This window comes from Colletotrichum graminicola, assembly GCF_000149035.1.
Source record: "Colletotrichum graminicola M1.001 genomic scaffold supercont1.51, whole genome shotgun sequence".
Lineage (NCBI taxonomy): Eukaryota > Fungi > Ascomycota > Sordariomycetes > Glomerellales > Glomerellaceae > Colletotrichum > Colletotrichum graminicola.
The window spans coordinates 194502-209693 of NW_007361055.1; the positions used below are offsets into that span (position 1 = coordinate 194502).

A 15192-nucleotide genomic window follows, 5' to 3' on the forward strand; every position below is an offset into this window, starting at 1 on the left:
GTGCTCGACTTCAAGAAGAATGTCTTTGGGGGAGAACTGCAGCAAGGGATCGAGAACCACCAAATCGGACCTGCCTTCTCCATCGTGCTTCAACGACTCGAGCGGCAGAGACACAGTCCAAATGTAGGACAAGGGGGAACAGCCGCCGACCTAATATGGCCCAGACCAACACATTCACGCATATATCTTTTAAGCAGGTTGGCAAAGGACTTGTTGGTATTCCCATGGCGGGATCCATCATGTATTATGTCATTAACAGACTCTGTATCCACCCCCGCTGTCAAGCTATTACATACCCCTATTTCCCCCCATACCTAGTACTGCCCGGTGATGGTGATCTTGGGCGTCTTGTACACGTCCCAGTTGTCCGCGTGCGTGGGGTCGCCGAACGGGCGCAAGGCGGCGAAGCGGAACTGGTACTCGCCCGGCGCGATCTGGCTGCCGTTACCCAGCTTGCCGAACCACCAGTGCTCGTGGTACTGGGCGCCGGCGTTGCGGTAGACGTCGGTGATGGGGTACGTGAACGTCTCGTCCGGGTCGTACTGCGCCGGGTCGAAGGTCTGCACCTCGCCGGAGCCGACCCACGAGGCGACGGAGCCGATGTAGCCGTTTTGACCCTCGACCGGGGGATAGACCCACTGGCGCTCCGTCCAGCTGGCGTCAAACACGTCCCACCTTGTTTGGCGGGTCCCCCAGATGAGCTTTTGGAAGATCTTGGGGAAGTCCTGGGCCTCGATGCTGAGGTCGAACGAGTACGTCGCCTTTTCGGCGATGGGTGTGTCGTCGACGGTGGAGGTAGATTGAGGCCAGCCGGCCTCGTGAACGCCGCCGAGGGTGTTGCGAAGGTCGGCGCCGACGCCGGCATAGGGGACCGATACCAGCTCGCCGTTGCTGCCCTGGATGATGACCTTGCCTCCGTACAGGGGCAGGCCGGTGGCATTCCAGCCGAGGTTGTCGGGGTTCTTGAAGTTGACCGAGACGGTCTTGCTCTCACCCGGCTTGAGCGTGAAGTCTCGAGGAAAGCTGATTTCGGGGGTGTAGGTCTTGGGCCTAAGCTGGGCAAAGGTCTTGACACGCTTCGTGCCGGGAAGGCCGCCCGTGGCGGGGACCCAGGCAAGCGCGTCAACGCCAGCGTTGGGCTGGACAGAGAACTTATACGTCACGTCAGACTTGCCGTTGTTGGTGACGGTGACGTCGTGGTAGCGGGAAAAGTAGCGTGTGTCGTTGAGCTGGATCTTGTCGAACTCGAGCTGGGTGCCGTAGTTGAGCACCTTCCAGGCGTCGATCTGGCCGTTACCGACTTGGGCCGGAGGAGCAGTGTAACCGTAGTCGGTAGCGGTGCCATCAGACCAGGGCAAGGCATAACCGCTCGAGATGATGCGGCGGGACAGAGCGCGAGCAAAGCCCTTGCCCTGGACGGAGCGACCGCCGTGCTGGCCAATGTAGAGGGCCGCAACACCGGCGACGTACGGGCAGGCCATGGACGTTCCGCTCAGGATGGCGTACTCGCCGTCGAGGTAGGTCGAGAAAATGTTGCCACCGGGAGCAGCAATGTCGGGCTTCAGCTGGTTGTCATACAGCAGACCCCAGCTAGTGAAGATGTTGGGCCTATTCCCTGCCGGGTAATCAAGTGCGATGGGAATCTCGGGGTTAACCGAAAAGTCAGCGGTGACGGTAGTGTTCGCTTTGATGGCATTGATAAACGAGGCGCCGGACTCGGCGGTTATGAGAGCGATCATTGTGTCGGTATTACCAGTCCCGGGAGTGGTCATCGGACTCTCGTTATTATAAATAAGAATATACTCGGCTCCGAGGGCGGCAAGGTTCTCCTGCTTGACCTGGAAGTTGCAAGTTCCTCTGCGGACCAGGGGAATCTTGCCCGTCAGGTCGGGGCTACCCGGGGGGTAGGGAGTGCACCCGTCCGCCGGGGCACTGGTATCAGTGGAAAGCGCGACGATAGGCCAGTCAACCACGGTGGGAGGGAAGTAGCCGGCGGAGGGCAGGTATCCGACGCGGCTGGTCTCGCTGCCGCCAAAGGTGGCCTCGAAGGGGATGGCGGGGAAGACCTCAGTCTCGACAGATGCCACCGCAATGACGTTCTTGCCGGAGGAGCCGGAGCTGCCATAAAAGGGGCCGTTGGCACCGCTGTTTCCGGCAGAAATGGTGACGACAACGCCCTCGTCGACCAAACGAGAGGCGACTTCGGCCCAGGCGTTGTTGGACCAGCCGTTGGCCCCGCCGATACTGGCAGTGATGATGTCCACGCCGTCACTGTAGGCAGCAAGGAAGGCCTCGATCAACGTGGCAGTGTCAGTTGACGCGGCGTTCGAGAAGACCTTATAGGCGTGCAGGGTAGCCTCAGGCGCGGTGCCAACCCATCTGCGACGCAGTTAGCTCCGTTTTGAGGGAGAGAGACACTGCACAGGCGCTTACGAGTCGGTTTTGCCAGCAATAATGCCTGCGACATGTGTGCCGTGCCCTCTGGTGTCGACTGGATCATCATCGGGGGCCTTGGGGCCGCTGGCTGGGTACGAGCCGTCCCCTACGAAGTCGTAGCCAGCGGCGACCTTGAAGCCGGGGCCGAAGCCACCGCCGAGCTGAGGAGAGCGTGTAAGTCCAAGATTTCCCGGAAGGGTATAGGCAGGAACGATGAACTTACAGCAGGATGGTCGTACCAGATACCGGTGTCAACAACACCGACCTTGACTCCCTTGCCATAAATGCCTAACGCGTGCAGCTTGGACACGCCGGTGGCGTTGTGCGTCGAGTACGTGGGGGCGTCCTCGGGGGCGGCGGCCTGGGGCTCGGTGGGATCAAGCTTGACTTCTTCGTTCACCCAGACGTTGAGGACTTCAGGCAGGGCCTGCAGGGTGTCGATGGTGAAGGTGTCTGTCTCAATGCTGGCGCCAGAGAATACGTCGCTAGCAAACTCCTTGACGACCTTGATGCCGTCGGTGGAGGCGACGTTCTGACGACGGAGACGGGCGCTGGACCCCTGCATGTCAAAGGAAGTGAGTGTCAGCTGGGGACGACCACCTTGGGGGAAAGGCTTCTCCGGGCGGCAGCCACGCGCAGCGGGCACTCACAGGAGCATACTCGATGATGAAGCTCTTGGCGACGAAGGCGGTGGCCTTGGCGGTGTTGCTGTCGGGCTCCTGGCGGGGACTGAGGGCCGTAACACCGCCGAGGTGTAGGGCGAGGGCGAAGGCGGATACGGTGGCCGAGATGCGCATCTTGTCGGATGCTGGGTCTTGCCTTGGTAACGAACGAATGTGGCAGAGCGAAAAGCTACCGAAAGAGAGCAGGATATGGCGACGACGCGGGGAGAGCGAGGTATAAGTAGTCCTTGCCCCGGAGCTCTCGATCGATCGGATGCTCAGACGACCGGCGGCGAGGTTCCCAGCACGTTACAACAGCTCACATACGGGCAGCGGTGCCATGTGAGCAGTGCACCATGCAGAAGGGTACCTATGAGAGGGGGTAAAAGCCAACCAGCCCATCCCCCCTTGCCAAAGACGCGATGCCCAGGACTCAATGCCATGGTTATTGGCCGCGGTACCGTGGAGTCGCAACTAGCTAGCTAGCAGGTAGCTGTCCTTTGTCTTCTTGTCTGCATAGCTAGCTGCATGCTTAAGCGAAGAGGTCGCAAGGGGTCGCGGGCTGGCTGCAGACCGCGATGCAAGGGCCGCCAATGTTCAGATAAGACGGACTGCCTGCAGAGCAATTTCGGCAGGGGAGCGGCGACGGATAGCGAGCCGTGGCGGCGGACGTTGGTGACCAGCGATGAGCCGCCAAGACATAGACCAGCTTCCTCGTTGGGACGCAATAGATGACACGGCGCAGGCCTAGGGGGGGAAACCAATAGTGCGAATGGCGTGCGGCCCGCGTCGCTCATGTTGGATTATTCACCATCTTATCGTGGCCCCCCGATACGCCGGAGGGGTGGTATCGAAGTCCCCGGAGGTCTTTGGTTACGCGTCCGTTTCTCTCGCTTTTTCTTCTTCTTGTGTTTCTCGTACGGTTGCGCATCGTTACCGCGCCGAGAAGTTGGTGTTGCAAGGTCGGCCAAGAGGTTGCATCCGCCGGACACACATGGCGCGGGTAGTGGGCCAAAGCCTCTGTGTTCCCAATGTTAAAGCTGGCCTTGGGTGTTTAGGAGCCATTGAGACATTGGCCATACCTTTGCACGAATATAGAAACGTAGGTGAAGGTCAAGCGACAGAAACAAGGACGTTGGAGGAGAGTTGCAGAATATCGATGGTGGCTTGAAATGGCTTAGAATGGCTTGATGAATCTCGCAGAAGGCAAGAAGGGTTGACGGAGCGCCTTCCGTTCAGTACCGAGACACGACAGCATCAGCCGCGTCTGGCGCCGTCTGTCGACAGCTGCGGGCGTCTAGCGAGTCACTAGCGCCACTCGTAAACGCGATAAGCTGGTGGTCCGTGTGTTCTGCCCTAACCTTATCTGGCAGCTCAAAGACACGAGCGGTACGTACCGAAAGATATCATACCTACTCCCCTCTCTTGTTGTCGCTCTCCCCTCTCTCTCTCTGCATCATCATTTCCCCTCGCCTGAATCCTGCACAAAGACAAGGTCAGATGCAGGAACGAGAAGCAACTTGTTCAATTTGCGGTACCATCCGACGTCGACGTGCGGTACGAGTCTCCACAAGCCCTCTCCGCCTGGCCTTGACCGCAGTCGCCCAGCCCGATCACGCACGACACGCAGCAGGCAGACTCGTGAAGAGCTCTCGACAATCTCACCCGCATGACCGTGAAATGAAGCCAAGTAAGTCCTGGCACGTCAATAAAAAGAAACTCGCCTTGCCTTGGCGGACTCGCGGCGCCAGCGTCACATCGTCCCCCTTTTGCCAGCTTCCCCACACACGCATGCCCTGGCCTGGCCTCGTCGGACCGTGACCATCCGGGCACGCCTTACACCCCATCTGCTCGCATGTTGATGCAGCTGGGTTGTTGGTTTGGCGTCCGTACTCGGTCATTCATTAGCAGTGACCCCCACCTCCCAAATGCGACAAGCGGCATGCGCAATTGTCTCATCCCCCGCCAGGCTTACAACATGTCGTCCGTACCTCTCAGCGGACGCGGGGGTTGCAAAGAACGCCTTTAAGAACGTTATCGGACAGGCCTCGAGTTTCCCAGCCCAGGGATTCACTCAAAGGATTCAGGCAGTATGCACTTAGGGAACGACTCAACGCGTGAGAACTGTTGGTATCTATGTAGACGCCTATCACAGGAGGCTCATGTATGTGTGGCGGTTGCCGTCAGCCACACCACGTGCCATGTCACATGAACGAGCTCGAGGGCCCCCTTTATATGGGCCCTCCACCCGGGGGATTCGTCTTCACACAATTCAAGCCTTTTCTTCACTTATTCGTATCTCCCTATCTGCTGTGTGCTCTAGCTCGTGACAGTTATAAGCCCAGCTCTACTTAACCCTGACTCTGTGCCTAAATAGTTTAAGCGTGCTGTATAGCATCACAAGACAGTGTTACCCTACAGGTTCGATTCCCGTCAAAGTCCTCTAGACAGACTGCTAGAGATGTACCACCTAGATTTCGGCGAAATGTACCCAATCAAAAGGTTTAAAAAGTAAACAGTCTATTAGACTAGCCACAACGTATAGTAGCAGATCTAAGGGGGTGTGTTATAAGGTGATATAGGCCATAATTGCAGCACGGCAATTGTGGATCCACTTTTGTGTTCTAGTGCCTCATTCTCATTCGTCACAACGCCACTCCAACTGAGATCCAGGCCATGAAGAAGGAAGAATTCTCTCGAAATCAGCCATGGTAACAGCATGCCGTGGATAATCTCAAGAACTTCTCTTTCAGGAATTCCTCCGATCGGCACCTCAGCACCAGACCCAAAGGCTCGGTGATGCCCGACGAATGAGGCCCCAGTGAAGTCGGCATCTGTTTTGGGGTGATTCTTGCCTTTGCTTGCCTTTGCTATGACTTTGCTATGCCATCGGCAACAACCAATTGCCCGGTGATGCTGTTGGCTCTAATATAGTAGGCTTGGCCGACGCGATCGGATCCCCCAGCGCGGGCTGCCCTGCCAGTGGGGTCTTGAAACTGGTACATATTCACACATTGAGTGGTGTTGAGCTCCAACTCGGAGACAGTGAACTTTTGCCCAAGGGAAACCGCGCGCACATATTCCTCCCCAAGCTGGCCTAACACGTTCCACTCCGGGGTGGTTGGGGTCGTTCAGACCAGACTGGTTTCGCTCGCTCTAGTTTCCTCGGGGCCGCCACTGCTACTTCCTAAGGAGAGGGGCTCTGGTGTTCCGTTGGCAATGTGACAGACATCGCGGGTGGAAGGTTGGTTCATCTTCATCGGTGCTTAGGACTGTCGTTGTTCGAGGTGAAAGAAAACGAGTAACTGAAAGCAGGAACAAAGGATGGGAACTAAAGCAGAGGAAGGTTCGGCTGGCTTTTCCGCGCAGGGCCAAAGTAGCCTCCATCAGGTTGGAAAGCATCTAGACGCGTCGGGTTGGGCTCAAGTTTGGATCATCCAAGATGTTTGATACCCATTTGCCCTTGTCATCGAGCACAATAGCTGCTCTTATCGTGGTAAAACCTGTCAGCCTTCTGCACTAACTCAGCAGCACAACCATCAATCTTCACTTTATTCTGTCTGTTCTATAATAAAGTTCCGTAGCCAATCGCTTAAAGTTGGTTCCAATCTATCACCAAGGGCCTGATCGGCACCGCCGATATCATTTGACACTTCGGATAGGGACCAATAACGCAGACTAAGCATCAGCCATAAGTGCTATTTAAACTCAAATTATAGTACACTTGGCTTAGAACAGGAGGATACAGCATGGTTATATTCCTAATCTAGTAAATCTTAGGCTTTAATAGCTGTTATAGGTGGTGCTTAGTCTGCGTTATCGGTCCTTATCCAAAGTGTCAAATGATAGCGGCGGTGCCGATCAGGCCCCAAGTCATCTAAGTTTATTTTGCCTTCAGTTTAAAGGATATCGGATGGGTCTGTATTAATTGGACGTCAATCTATCCTATCAGACATAATGCCGCCATCATTTTACCAGCTTTATGAGGATAGCACTCTCCCAAGCGCACCAGTAGCCAGCTGCCCATCGTCTCAACCTCGCAAACGTATATGAGCTTCGATAACGGCAATGTGCCGACAGTGTCAGCACGTGAATGCCTTGGTTCGTCGAACAGCGGCGACTCTAACCTTCTTGAGTCTACTGGCATGTTTGGTAATCAAGTGATGCATTTGAAAGGAGATGGAGATGCGGGGATTTACTTTGGCCGGACGAGTCAGTATGATCATTTCCGCGATTTGGCCTGTCATGTATGCTAAGTAGACTACCGGAACCACGGTCCAGCTCAGGGGTCGGCAAGAGAAAACCTTAAAGCATCGCAGTACCACGCTGAGGCCCCTTGGTTGCTGCGGCTTTATTAACCTGATTTGGATCTAAAGAGAAAACCTTAAAGCATCGCAGTACCACTCTGCGGCCCTTTGGTTGCTCCGGCTTGATTACCTAACTTGATTAGACAGGTGTCACCATTCGGGGCACGGAGCATTAGCGGGACACTGTGTCAGTCAAAAGCAATAGGCGCCTCGGTTCTATCACAGATGACCGGCAACTTATGCCGACCTTATCTGGCAAGGAACAAGTGACACTCGACCAAGCAAGCATGCTGTGCATTCAGTTCAGGGCGCCTAGCTCTATGGTTATCGAATCACCCTCTTGATCTGTTTGGGATCAGTAGTTGGTGTCATAGGGCTGAGAAAACAGTTTGCCATATAAGAGATGCCTCTCCGTATGATTCATCAGGGGCTGTGTGCATCCTAGTCGAGCCATTCCGGCATTTCGCGGAGACGTCAAAACAGCATCGCTTTCCAGAGCTCCATATTTCATATGAAAAGACTCGGCTTGAGAGCCCATGATTGGCTGCGTCGTAAAACACTAAACCTTATCCCCAAACGCATGCTGGTACGCGACGGAGAAACAGGTGTCGCAGGGGACAAGCAAGGCCATCCGGCGACCGAGGGTCGCGCCCATCCGTATCCGACAGCTTGGTGTTATATAGTGGACGTCGCCCAAACTGCCCATCTTGGCATTGACATCCCCTGCCCGAGTTCTCGCGCCCGCACGACCCGACGTCCGAGAAAGAAAGCCTTTTCCCTTAGGATCATAGCCAAAACTGGTCATCAGCTCAGATTGCCCTGGAAACAACCCCAATCTGGTCCTCCGTGTTTCATCCCGCAATGGCATTGGATAGCTCGATCCCGGGCACCGCAGTCTTCTCGTTGGACCCCGCTGCCAAGAAACCCAAAAGAACCCGGGCATCAGCGTCAAAGGTTAGGACCGGATGCTTAACATGGTTTGTGACAACACTGATGCCACTTTAGACCGTTCAAGAGTGGTTAGACTGACGACGTTTGCTACGGTGTTAGCAAGTAAGGCCGTTCTGCCTCTTTAACCCCCTATCATTTACCGAGATCATCCCTTGCCTCTCGGACCATCTCACTCCGTAGATACTAACCATAGCCTAGAGCCCGTCATGTCAAATGCGACGAACAGAAGCCGTTCTGTAAAAGATGCAGGAAGGATAAGCGCAAGTGTGATGGATACGCCGAGAATCTGCAAACAAAACGACGTCATAGCCCTGGCTGCCTGGTGTCAACTCGCGAACAGCCCGTCACGTCGGTGACACAACTAACCCCCCCGGTGAATTGGGATGTTTCTGGCACGACGTTGGAGAAGCTCATGTTCCATCATGTCCACCGGTGTACCGTGCCGGACTTTGGACTCGCGACGCCCCTCGCCAAGATATGGAGTAACTACATCCTGCCGCTGGGCTACTACTCCGATCCCATCAAGCACGCCGTCATCGCCCTGGGCGTTGCCCACAGAGCGTTCTTGGAGAACCCCTTCTCAGACCTGAACCCTTCCATGTCCGCGGTGGCGCTCGGCGACTTGGCCGAGGAACAGTACCGGAAAGCCGTCACGGGGACGATAGAAATCATGGCCGACCCGTCGCCTGTCAATATCCGCATCACCCTCATCAGCTGTCTGGTGTTTGTCTGTTTCGAGATTGTGAGAGGCCAGTACGACAAGGCCGTCCAACACCTGAGAGCGGGGTCCCGCGTCCTTGAGTCACTTCACCAAGCCGCATTGACGAGCCAGACCGATCCCAAGTCGCTCTCGGCGTACGACAAACGCCTGGCCGAGACGGTACAGAAGCACTTCAGTCAGTTGTGCGACATCACGAACATGTTCGTCGCCATGGGCATGGATGCCTCCATGCTGATCGAAGCCGACGTCATCCCCGACCTGACGTTCTTCACGCAGCCAGAAGAGAAGCAGAGCAAGACCACGCCGTTCTCGAGCGTTTTGGAGGCGCGGAAATGCCTCCAACTCGTGGAGCGCATGTTCGCGCAAGCTTTTTGAGGATTCTTGGTACTGCAGCATCGACCGCTGCTGGCACTCGACGCCGTCGTGCGGCAGCGCTACACCGCCGTCGGGGTCCGGGGGGACCAACGACGGGGCGCGGGAAGCCGCAAACGCGTGCTTCGAAGCGTGGTGCGCCCGCTTCGAGCTGTTCCAGCAGGCCCTGCCGGAAAAGATGGAGCCAGCCGACCTCCACGAGCTCAAGGCGCTCCGATTCTCGCAGAAGAGCTGGATGATCTTCACCGAGCAGGAAGGCCCATGCGCCCTGAAAAGATACGACATGGCGGAACTCCACCGCCACGTCGACATGGCCGAGGACATCGTGTCATCCCGCGAGGAGGAGCGGTCGCGGCCCAAGTTCGCGCTCGCGGCCGACATCGTGCCCTCGCTGGCGTACGTCTGCGCCTTCTGCGACAACGTCGACCTCGAGCGGCGCATCATCGACGTCCTGCGGAGCATGAAGAGGAGGGAGGGCATGTGGGACAGCCAGGAGATGGCGAACCTGTACGAGACGGTGCTGGAGGCCAAGCTCGGCAACCAGTGGAAAGACGAGTACAACTGGGAGACGCTGCCGAACCTCGCGAGGATGATGTCGAACCTTGCCGTTTCCACCCCGTCGGGGAACAACCTCAGCATCAAATCGCTAGTTTTGCTTTGAAGGACGCCCCTCATCATTGTGATACAGCAGGTTAGGTTTTCGTATGATGCGTCGAGAGATATAATCCCTCGCTGGAGAGTAAAGAGGGTTTCGTTGGTAATAGATTGATGATTACGTGTGTTTAACCGGCATAGTAAAGCCCTTGTTCATCAACATATATTAGCACATCCTAATCCTAATTACCTAGCGGTAAAGAAGGGAAATGCATCCAGTGGTTTAATGTTGCATGAATGAGCGAAGCCTTCCTGTAATGAGCGTCTCATATCGAGTCTTACCGTTTCGGCATGAGTATGTGCTGATTTTCACGTTTGCTACCATATAGTCAGGTGTATGTAGTCATTCATACGGCCCTACAGCAGTTTCTCATCAGTATGCAAACTTTTCTTTTGCTCTGCTGTGGGCTCTAACTCGTTCAATCTTTCTATATATCGATGTAACTGTATATTTGTTAGTTGGTGGGAGTAAGTCTACCTGTTGCGATGTTGATTATTGCCTGGATATTGGCGGTATGGGTTAACGCTGAAATGGCTGGAATAACTACGGCCGATTCACCGTGGATCCACCGGATCTATGGGTATATTACGCAGTGAATTCACTGCGTAATCCCATGGTAGTTTTCTTCTTTACGGATAATTTAGAACTGGTATTTACCCCTCTTATTCGTCACTGCCTATTGATACGTACGGTTAACCGCATCACCACCCTGGTGATAAGTAACAATACCTTTTACCCATTGAAGCTATAATCTTCGGCCTGAAGATCTAGACTCTCGCAAAAAGGCGACGGATATGGAATGAATTATCGCTTACACTCGCTGGCCACATACGTTTAACATAAGAAGCTCCTCTAATTCATTGAGCACTGTCACCATTACAGCGGGAGCAAAGCGCAATTAGCAGGCCAGTTACCAAGCAAAATTAGGCTCATAATTAATCGTCATATTGGTCTCATTAATCTAAATCATCAAATTTGCCCGCGCTTTCCAACTTCATGAAGTGCAGCTCAAAGTTCCGAAACTGTTTGACATTGACGTGATGTCTATGTGCGCCAAATCATGTCAGCAAGCAAGATCGTGTAACTTGAAGCCCCCCAGGGAACGGATATGAGTCCGGGAGTATGTATGGGGCTTACCTAGGTTGATGGCAGCCTCTGCCCCGTTGCATGTGCAGTTCATCCATGCTCGGGTGGTTCCGAAGATCGGGCCATACACGGGGTCGGGCAGACGGTAGACGTAGCAATCACTGCACGCCTCGCCGAAGTTTCCTGTGCTGGACCACTGTGTTTTTAAAAGCAATCTCGAGTCAGCAGAAGCCTCAAGCCATATGAATTTAATGCATGTGGTGTGTTAAAATTGATCGGGGATCATCGGGGCCACTGTTGCAGTATCACAGGTCCTCGTTCTCACGCAAGCTCTTACGTACCTTGATCGAATTTCCCTCATACGCAAAGCAGCTGTTGAGGTCGAGAGAAGTCGATGCCACGGTTCCCTTTCCGTCACCCGTGTTGCAGTTTGCGGTCAGAATCTCGGTTGAGGGATCGATGTGCTCATCCGTGCAGCTCCGACTGAAGTCCCCAGCGGCGACCCCGGTGGCGAGAAGAGCAAGGAGAACTGTCGGAGCCTTCATTGTGCTGTGTGGATTTGGGAAAGATTGGGCTTGGGCGTTTGGGAAATTGGTGTCGAAGATCAACGTTGGCACATATGCTCTGGAGATCTTCCTCTCTTTGGTCCGGTGCACATCTCATCTTTAATAGCCTGCGGCTAACTACCGGTACGAGATAAAAAGTCTCCGTGAGTTAACAACGCGGGGTCGGTTGGTTCCCGCATTGGGTATCATTGCTGGCAGCGGCTCGGGTTTTTAGCTGCTTTGGGAATGCCAGTGCAACCGTTGCTTGTCTCGATTCGCTCGCCAAAAGGCCCCTTGCAGGCTGTATCTAACCCAGCCATCGCCTAATGGGAAGGTGTGGAGGATGACATGCCATGATTGCAGTTCTTCCAAGTCCAATCAGGGAGGTGAAGGCATTGCAAAAAGGCGGCTGTCTACACCTTGCTCCGCACCCGCCACATGATCACCCGGCATTTGGCCGAGGTTTTCTGACTTTCTTTTTCCCCCGGTGATATAACTCTTATGTTAAGATGTTGCTTGCTTTTTCATCCAGCAAATAGGAAGACCGCTCGCGCCATGTAAGGCTGCAATTAGGGCGTATCCATACTGGAGATATGCAGGGCTGTACAGGCTTACCGTGGATTACCTGCTTGAGTTGGTTGTTGTGTACATACGACTTGTCGTTGGTCGAATTAGGATACGATTTTTTCATTCAAGTTCATATCCCGTGTGTAGTTGACAAACTGAGAGCTGCCTCTATGAAATGGACATTGGAGGAACCAAGGTGAAATTAAAGTAGAGATTATATTGAGTAGTGGAACCCCAAAGAGCGGTCAACATGGACTTCGAGCTCTGCATCCCATAACCATAATGTGCATTACCGCGTAGGCAATCACATCGAGTCGCAGCATGCCGGAAATAGCTCCGAGCCTCACAATGAAGTCTGGAGCGTCGTCACCAACGTACGGATATTATGCGCCGTAAATCTGGGCTAAGTTCCCGAGAGCATTGATCCACGTCAGGTTAACCAATGCGTATTCTTGTATCTATACGGTGGAAACTGGCGTTTGGTTATTGCACTTCTACCGTGGGCATGGCCGCAATCGGTATTGCTATTAACCTGAATGTCATGAGATAACATCTCCCTCAAACCGCGAATACATTAACCGTAATCCTGGCGTTCATACTAACGGTATTCGGACTCCCATTTCACGCATCGTGACGACGTACGAAGGGAGCTGGGAATTTCTTATGACATGCTTGTCTTTGGCAATACCTCTTCAGGCATGCCATTGGGGTGAAGAACGTGACTATTGGTGAGCTGAAATCATACCACTCCGAGAAGACAGATTGTCATGATCGGCTCTCCCCGAAATTGAGAATGAGGGTATTGAAGTCACAACTGAGCCACTTACCCAGGGAGTTACTAATGCAGTCGGCTTGACGGTTACCAAGAAGAACCTCACAACAACGAACAACGAGCCCAGCCTGAAGGTAATGAACAACATTACGTAGTTCTGCTCATTCAATGTAGTATTTCATGATGCAATTTCACTTTCGGATGCCTAGGCGTTGCCAACGCTGTCATCGCTGCGCAAAGTAGCGACCGCTCCACCTTCATCAATGCGAACAAAAGGATCGGTTTTGTTCGATAAAGAACTGGACCACGGACACCGGTGGTACGTTTCTTGATGTTAACGATGTCGCCAACATTAAATGATACCTCGGTCCCGACGGGCACATCATCCTACAAAGGTTATATAAATCATCCAACGCATGAGCTTCAATACTAACTGCAGTGTACGCATGCTAAACGAGACGTTAATAAATGGTCGCTGTACCTATTACAAAGCCGCTGTATCGAAATATATGTTCATTGAGTAGGAAAGTCTACCAACACGGTTTAAATACACCAATTCTGTATCGCTGGTTATAGATAGAGTTTGTATTGCTCGAACGCGACATGGGCCGGCCTCACGACCTTGATTCCTTGAAGCTATCCTCGCAGTCGATTAGCTTCATCCTCCAACACTAGCGTTCATGGGGCAGCTCCCCTGTAAACAGGGATACCAGGACGCGCATATATGTGCGAACTTCTCAACAATTGGCGACGTACGGACAACTCGGACGTTTTACCTATCGAAGGTGGCGTTTCCAATTCGCCCCCGTGCAGCGCTTGCAAAGCGTTGGGTCCAACTCGATAGTATGTCATCGTGCATAAAGCCAAGGTCAAATATGCGTGCCAGCTATGAGGGGTTCCGTGCTTGTCATCACCCACCGACACCGGACAGTGTCATCAGAACTGTAGCCTTCATTTTGCCCTCGAGTTACGAAGCAATTGTCACAAACATAACCTCACACTGAACAAGTTGTAGCGACAACGATTATCGCAATGTCATCTCCAATCCGAAAAGTTGCAGTTATTGGCGTTAGTCCACCAATCTTCACCCCGAAGCTGCCTACGACTTCACAACAACTAACATTGTCCAGGCGACGGGTAAATTGGGCTCTGTCATAGCCAAGACCCTGCTTGAGTCTGGCTTCGAGGTTACTGCCATACAGCGGGCCGAGTCTGAGAAGACGGCGCCGGCGGGATGCAAGTCCGTTAAGCTCGATATGAATGACTTTAACGCTCTGGCCTCCGGATTAAAAGGTCACGATGCAGTGATCTCGGCAGCGCCGGACCCCATCGTCTTCGAGGAACAGAAAATATGGATCGATGCTGCCATCGCCGCCCGCGTCAAGCGCATCTTCCCCTCCGAGTTCAGCACCAACCTCGAATCGCCCCTTGCCGAGGGCCTCCCCATCGTCACCGGAAAGGTCCGGACGCGCCGATACCTCGTGGAGCAGGTCCCCAAGTCCGGAGGTAACTTGAGCTGGACAAGCGTTAACAATGGGCCGTTTCTCGAACTCGTATTGGGCTTCGGCGGCTTAGGCCCGGACTTCCGGACCCATACGGCAAGATATCACAACGGCGGAGATAACCTGATCGGGACAACCAGGCTTGTCGACATTGCCGAGACGATTGCCAAGATTCTTCGCGACGAGAATGGATTGTACACCGAGGCGGGGAACAAGTCCGTGTACATCCACTCGGCAGCCGTCACCGAGAAGCAGATGACCGAATTCGCCGAGAAGGTGACGGGCCTGAGCTTTGCGGTGGAATATTACAACGTGGAGGAGCTCTACCAGGACGCAAAAGCTAAGCTGGCCAACGGCGACACGTCAGCCATGATCCAGTTCTACCACCAGATGATGTACGGCAAGGGGTATGGGGGAAGCGAGAGCTTTCAAGAGATGAGCTGGAACGAGAAGGTCGGCCTGACGACTTTGACTGAAACAGAGTTGGAAAACGTGGTGAGAGACGTTGCCCAAAAGGATGGGACAAAGTAATCAAGAGATGTGGTCGTATTCAACAGTCTAATCGAAACACGCATGCCTTTCACCATCATGATACCCGTGATCCTTGCGCCACCAA

General features: G+C 53.9%; 4 protein-coding genes across 4 annotated transcripts; 2 read left to right on the forward strand and 2 right to left on the reverse strand.

Moving 5' to 3' along the window:
- Positions 1-314: 314 nt before the first annotated feature.
- Positions 315-3233, reverse strand: GLRG_09702 (subtilase; the record flags this gene model as incomplete). The annotated part of the gene is made up of 4 exons (XM_008100387.1): positions 315-2379; positions 2434-2597; positions 2660-2995; positions 3087-3233. The coding sequence occupies 4 exons, from the start codon at positions 3231-3233 to the stop codon at positions 315-317; spliced, it is 2712 nt and encodes a 903-aa protein (XP_008098578.1).
- Positions 3234-8266: 5033 nt separating this feature from the next.
- On the forward strand, positions 8267-10110 carry GLRG_09703 (C6 zinc finger domain-containing protein; the record flags this gene model as incomplete). The annotated part of the gene is made up of 3 exons (XM_008100388.1): positions 8267-8382; positions 8606-9433; positions 9471-10110. 3 exons carry the CDS (start codon positions 8267-8269, stop codon positions 10108-10110), a joined length of 1584 nt encoding a protein of 527 aa, XP_008098579.1.
- A 988-nt stretch (positions 10111-11098) lies between these two features.
- Positions 11099-11735, reverse strand: GLRG_09704 (CVNH domain-containing protein; the record flags this gene model as incomplete). The annotated part of the gene is made up of 3 exons (XM_008100389.1): positions 11099-11148; positions 11242-11386; positions 11532-11735. 3 exons carry the CDS (start codon positions 11733-11735, stop codon positions 11099-11101), a joined length of 399 nt encoding a protein of 132 aa, XP_008098580.1.
- Positions 11736-14106: 2371 nt separating this feature from the next.
- GLRG_09705 (uncharacterized protein) lies at positions 14107-15107 on the forward strand (the record flags this gene model as incomplete). Its single annotated transcript, XM_008100390.1, has 2 exons — positions 14107-14142; positions 14205-15107. The coding sequence occupies 2 exons, from the start codon at positions 14107-14109 to the stop codon at positions 15105-15107; spliced, it is 939 nt and encodes a 312-aa protein (XP_008098581.1).
- Between the last annotated feature and the right edge of the window lie 85 nt (positions 15108-15192).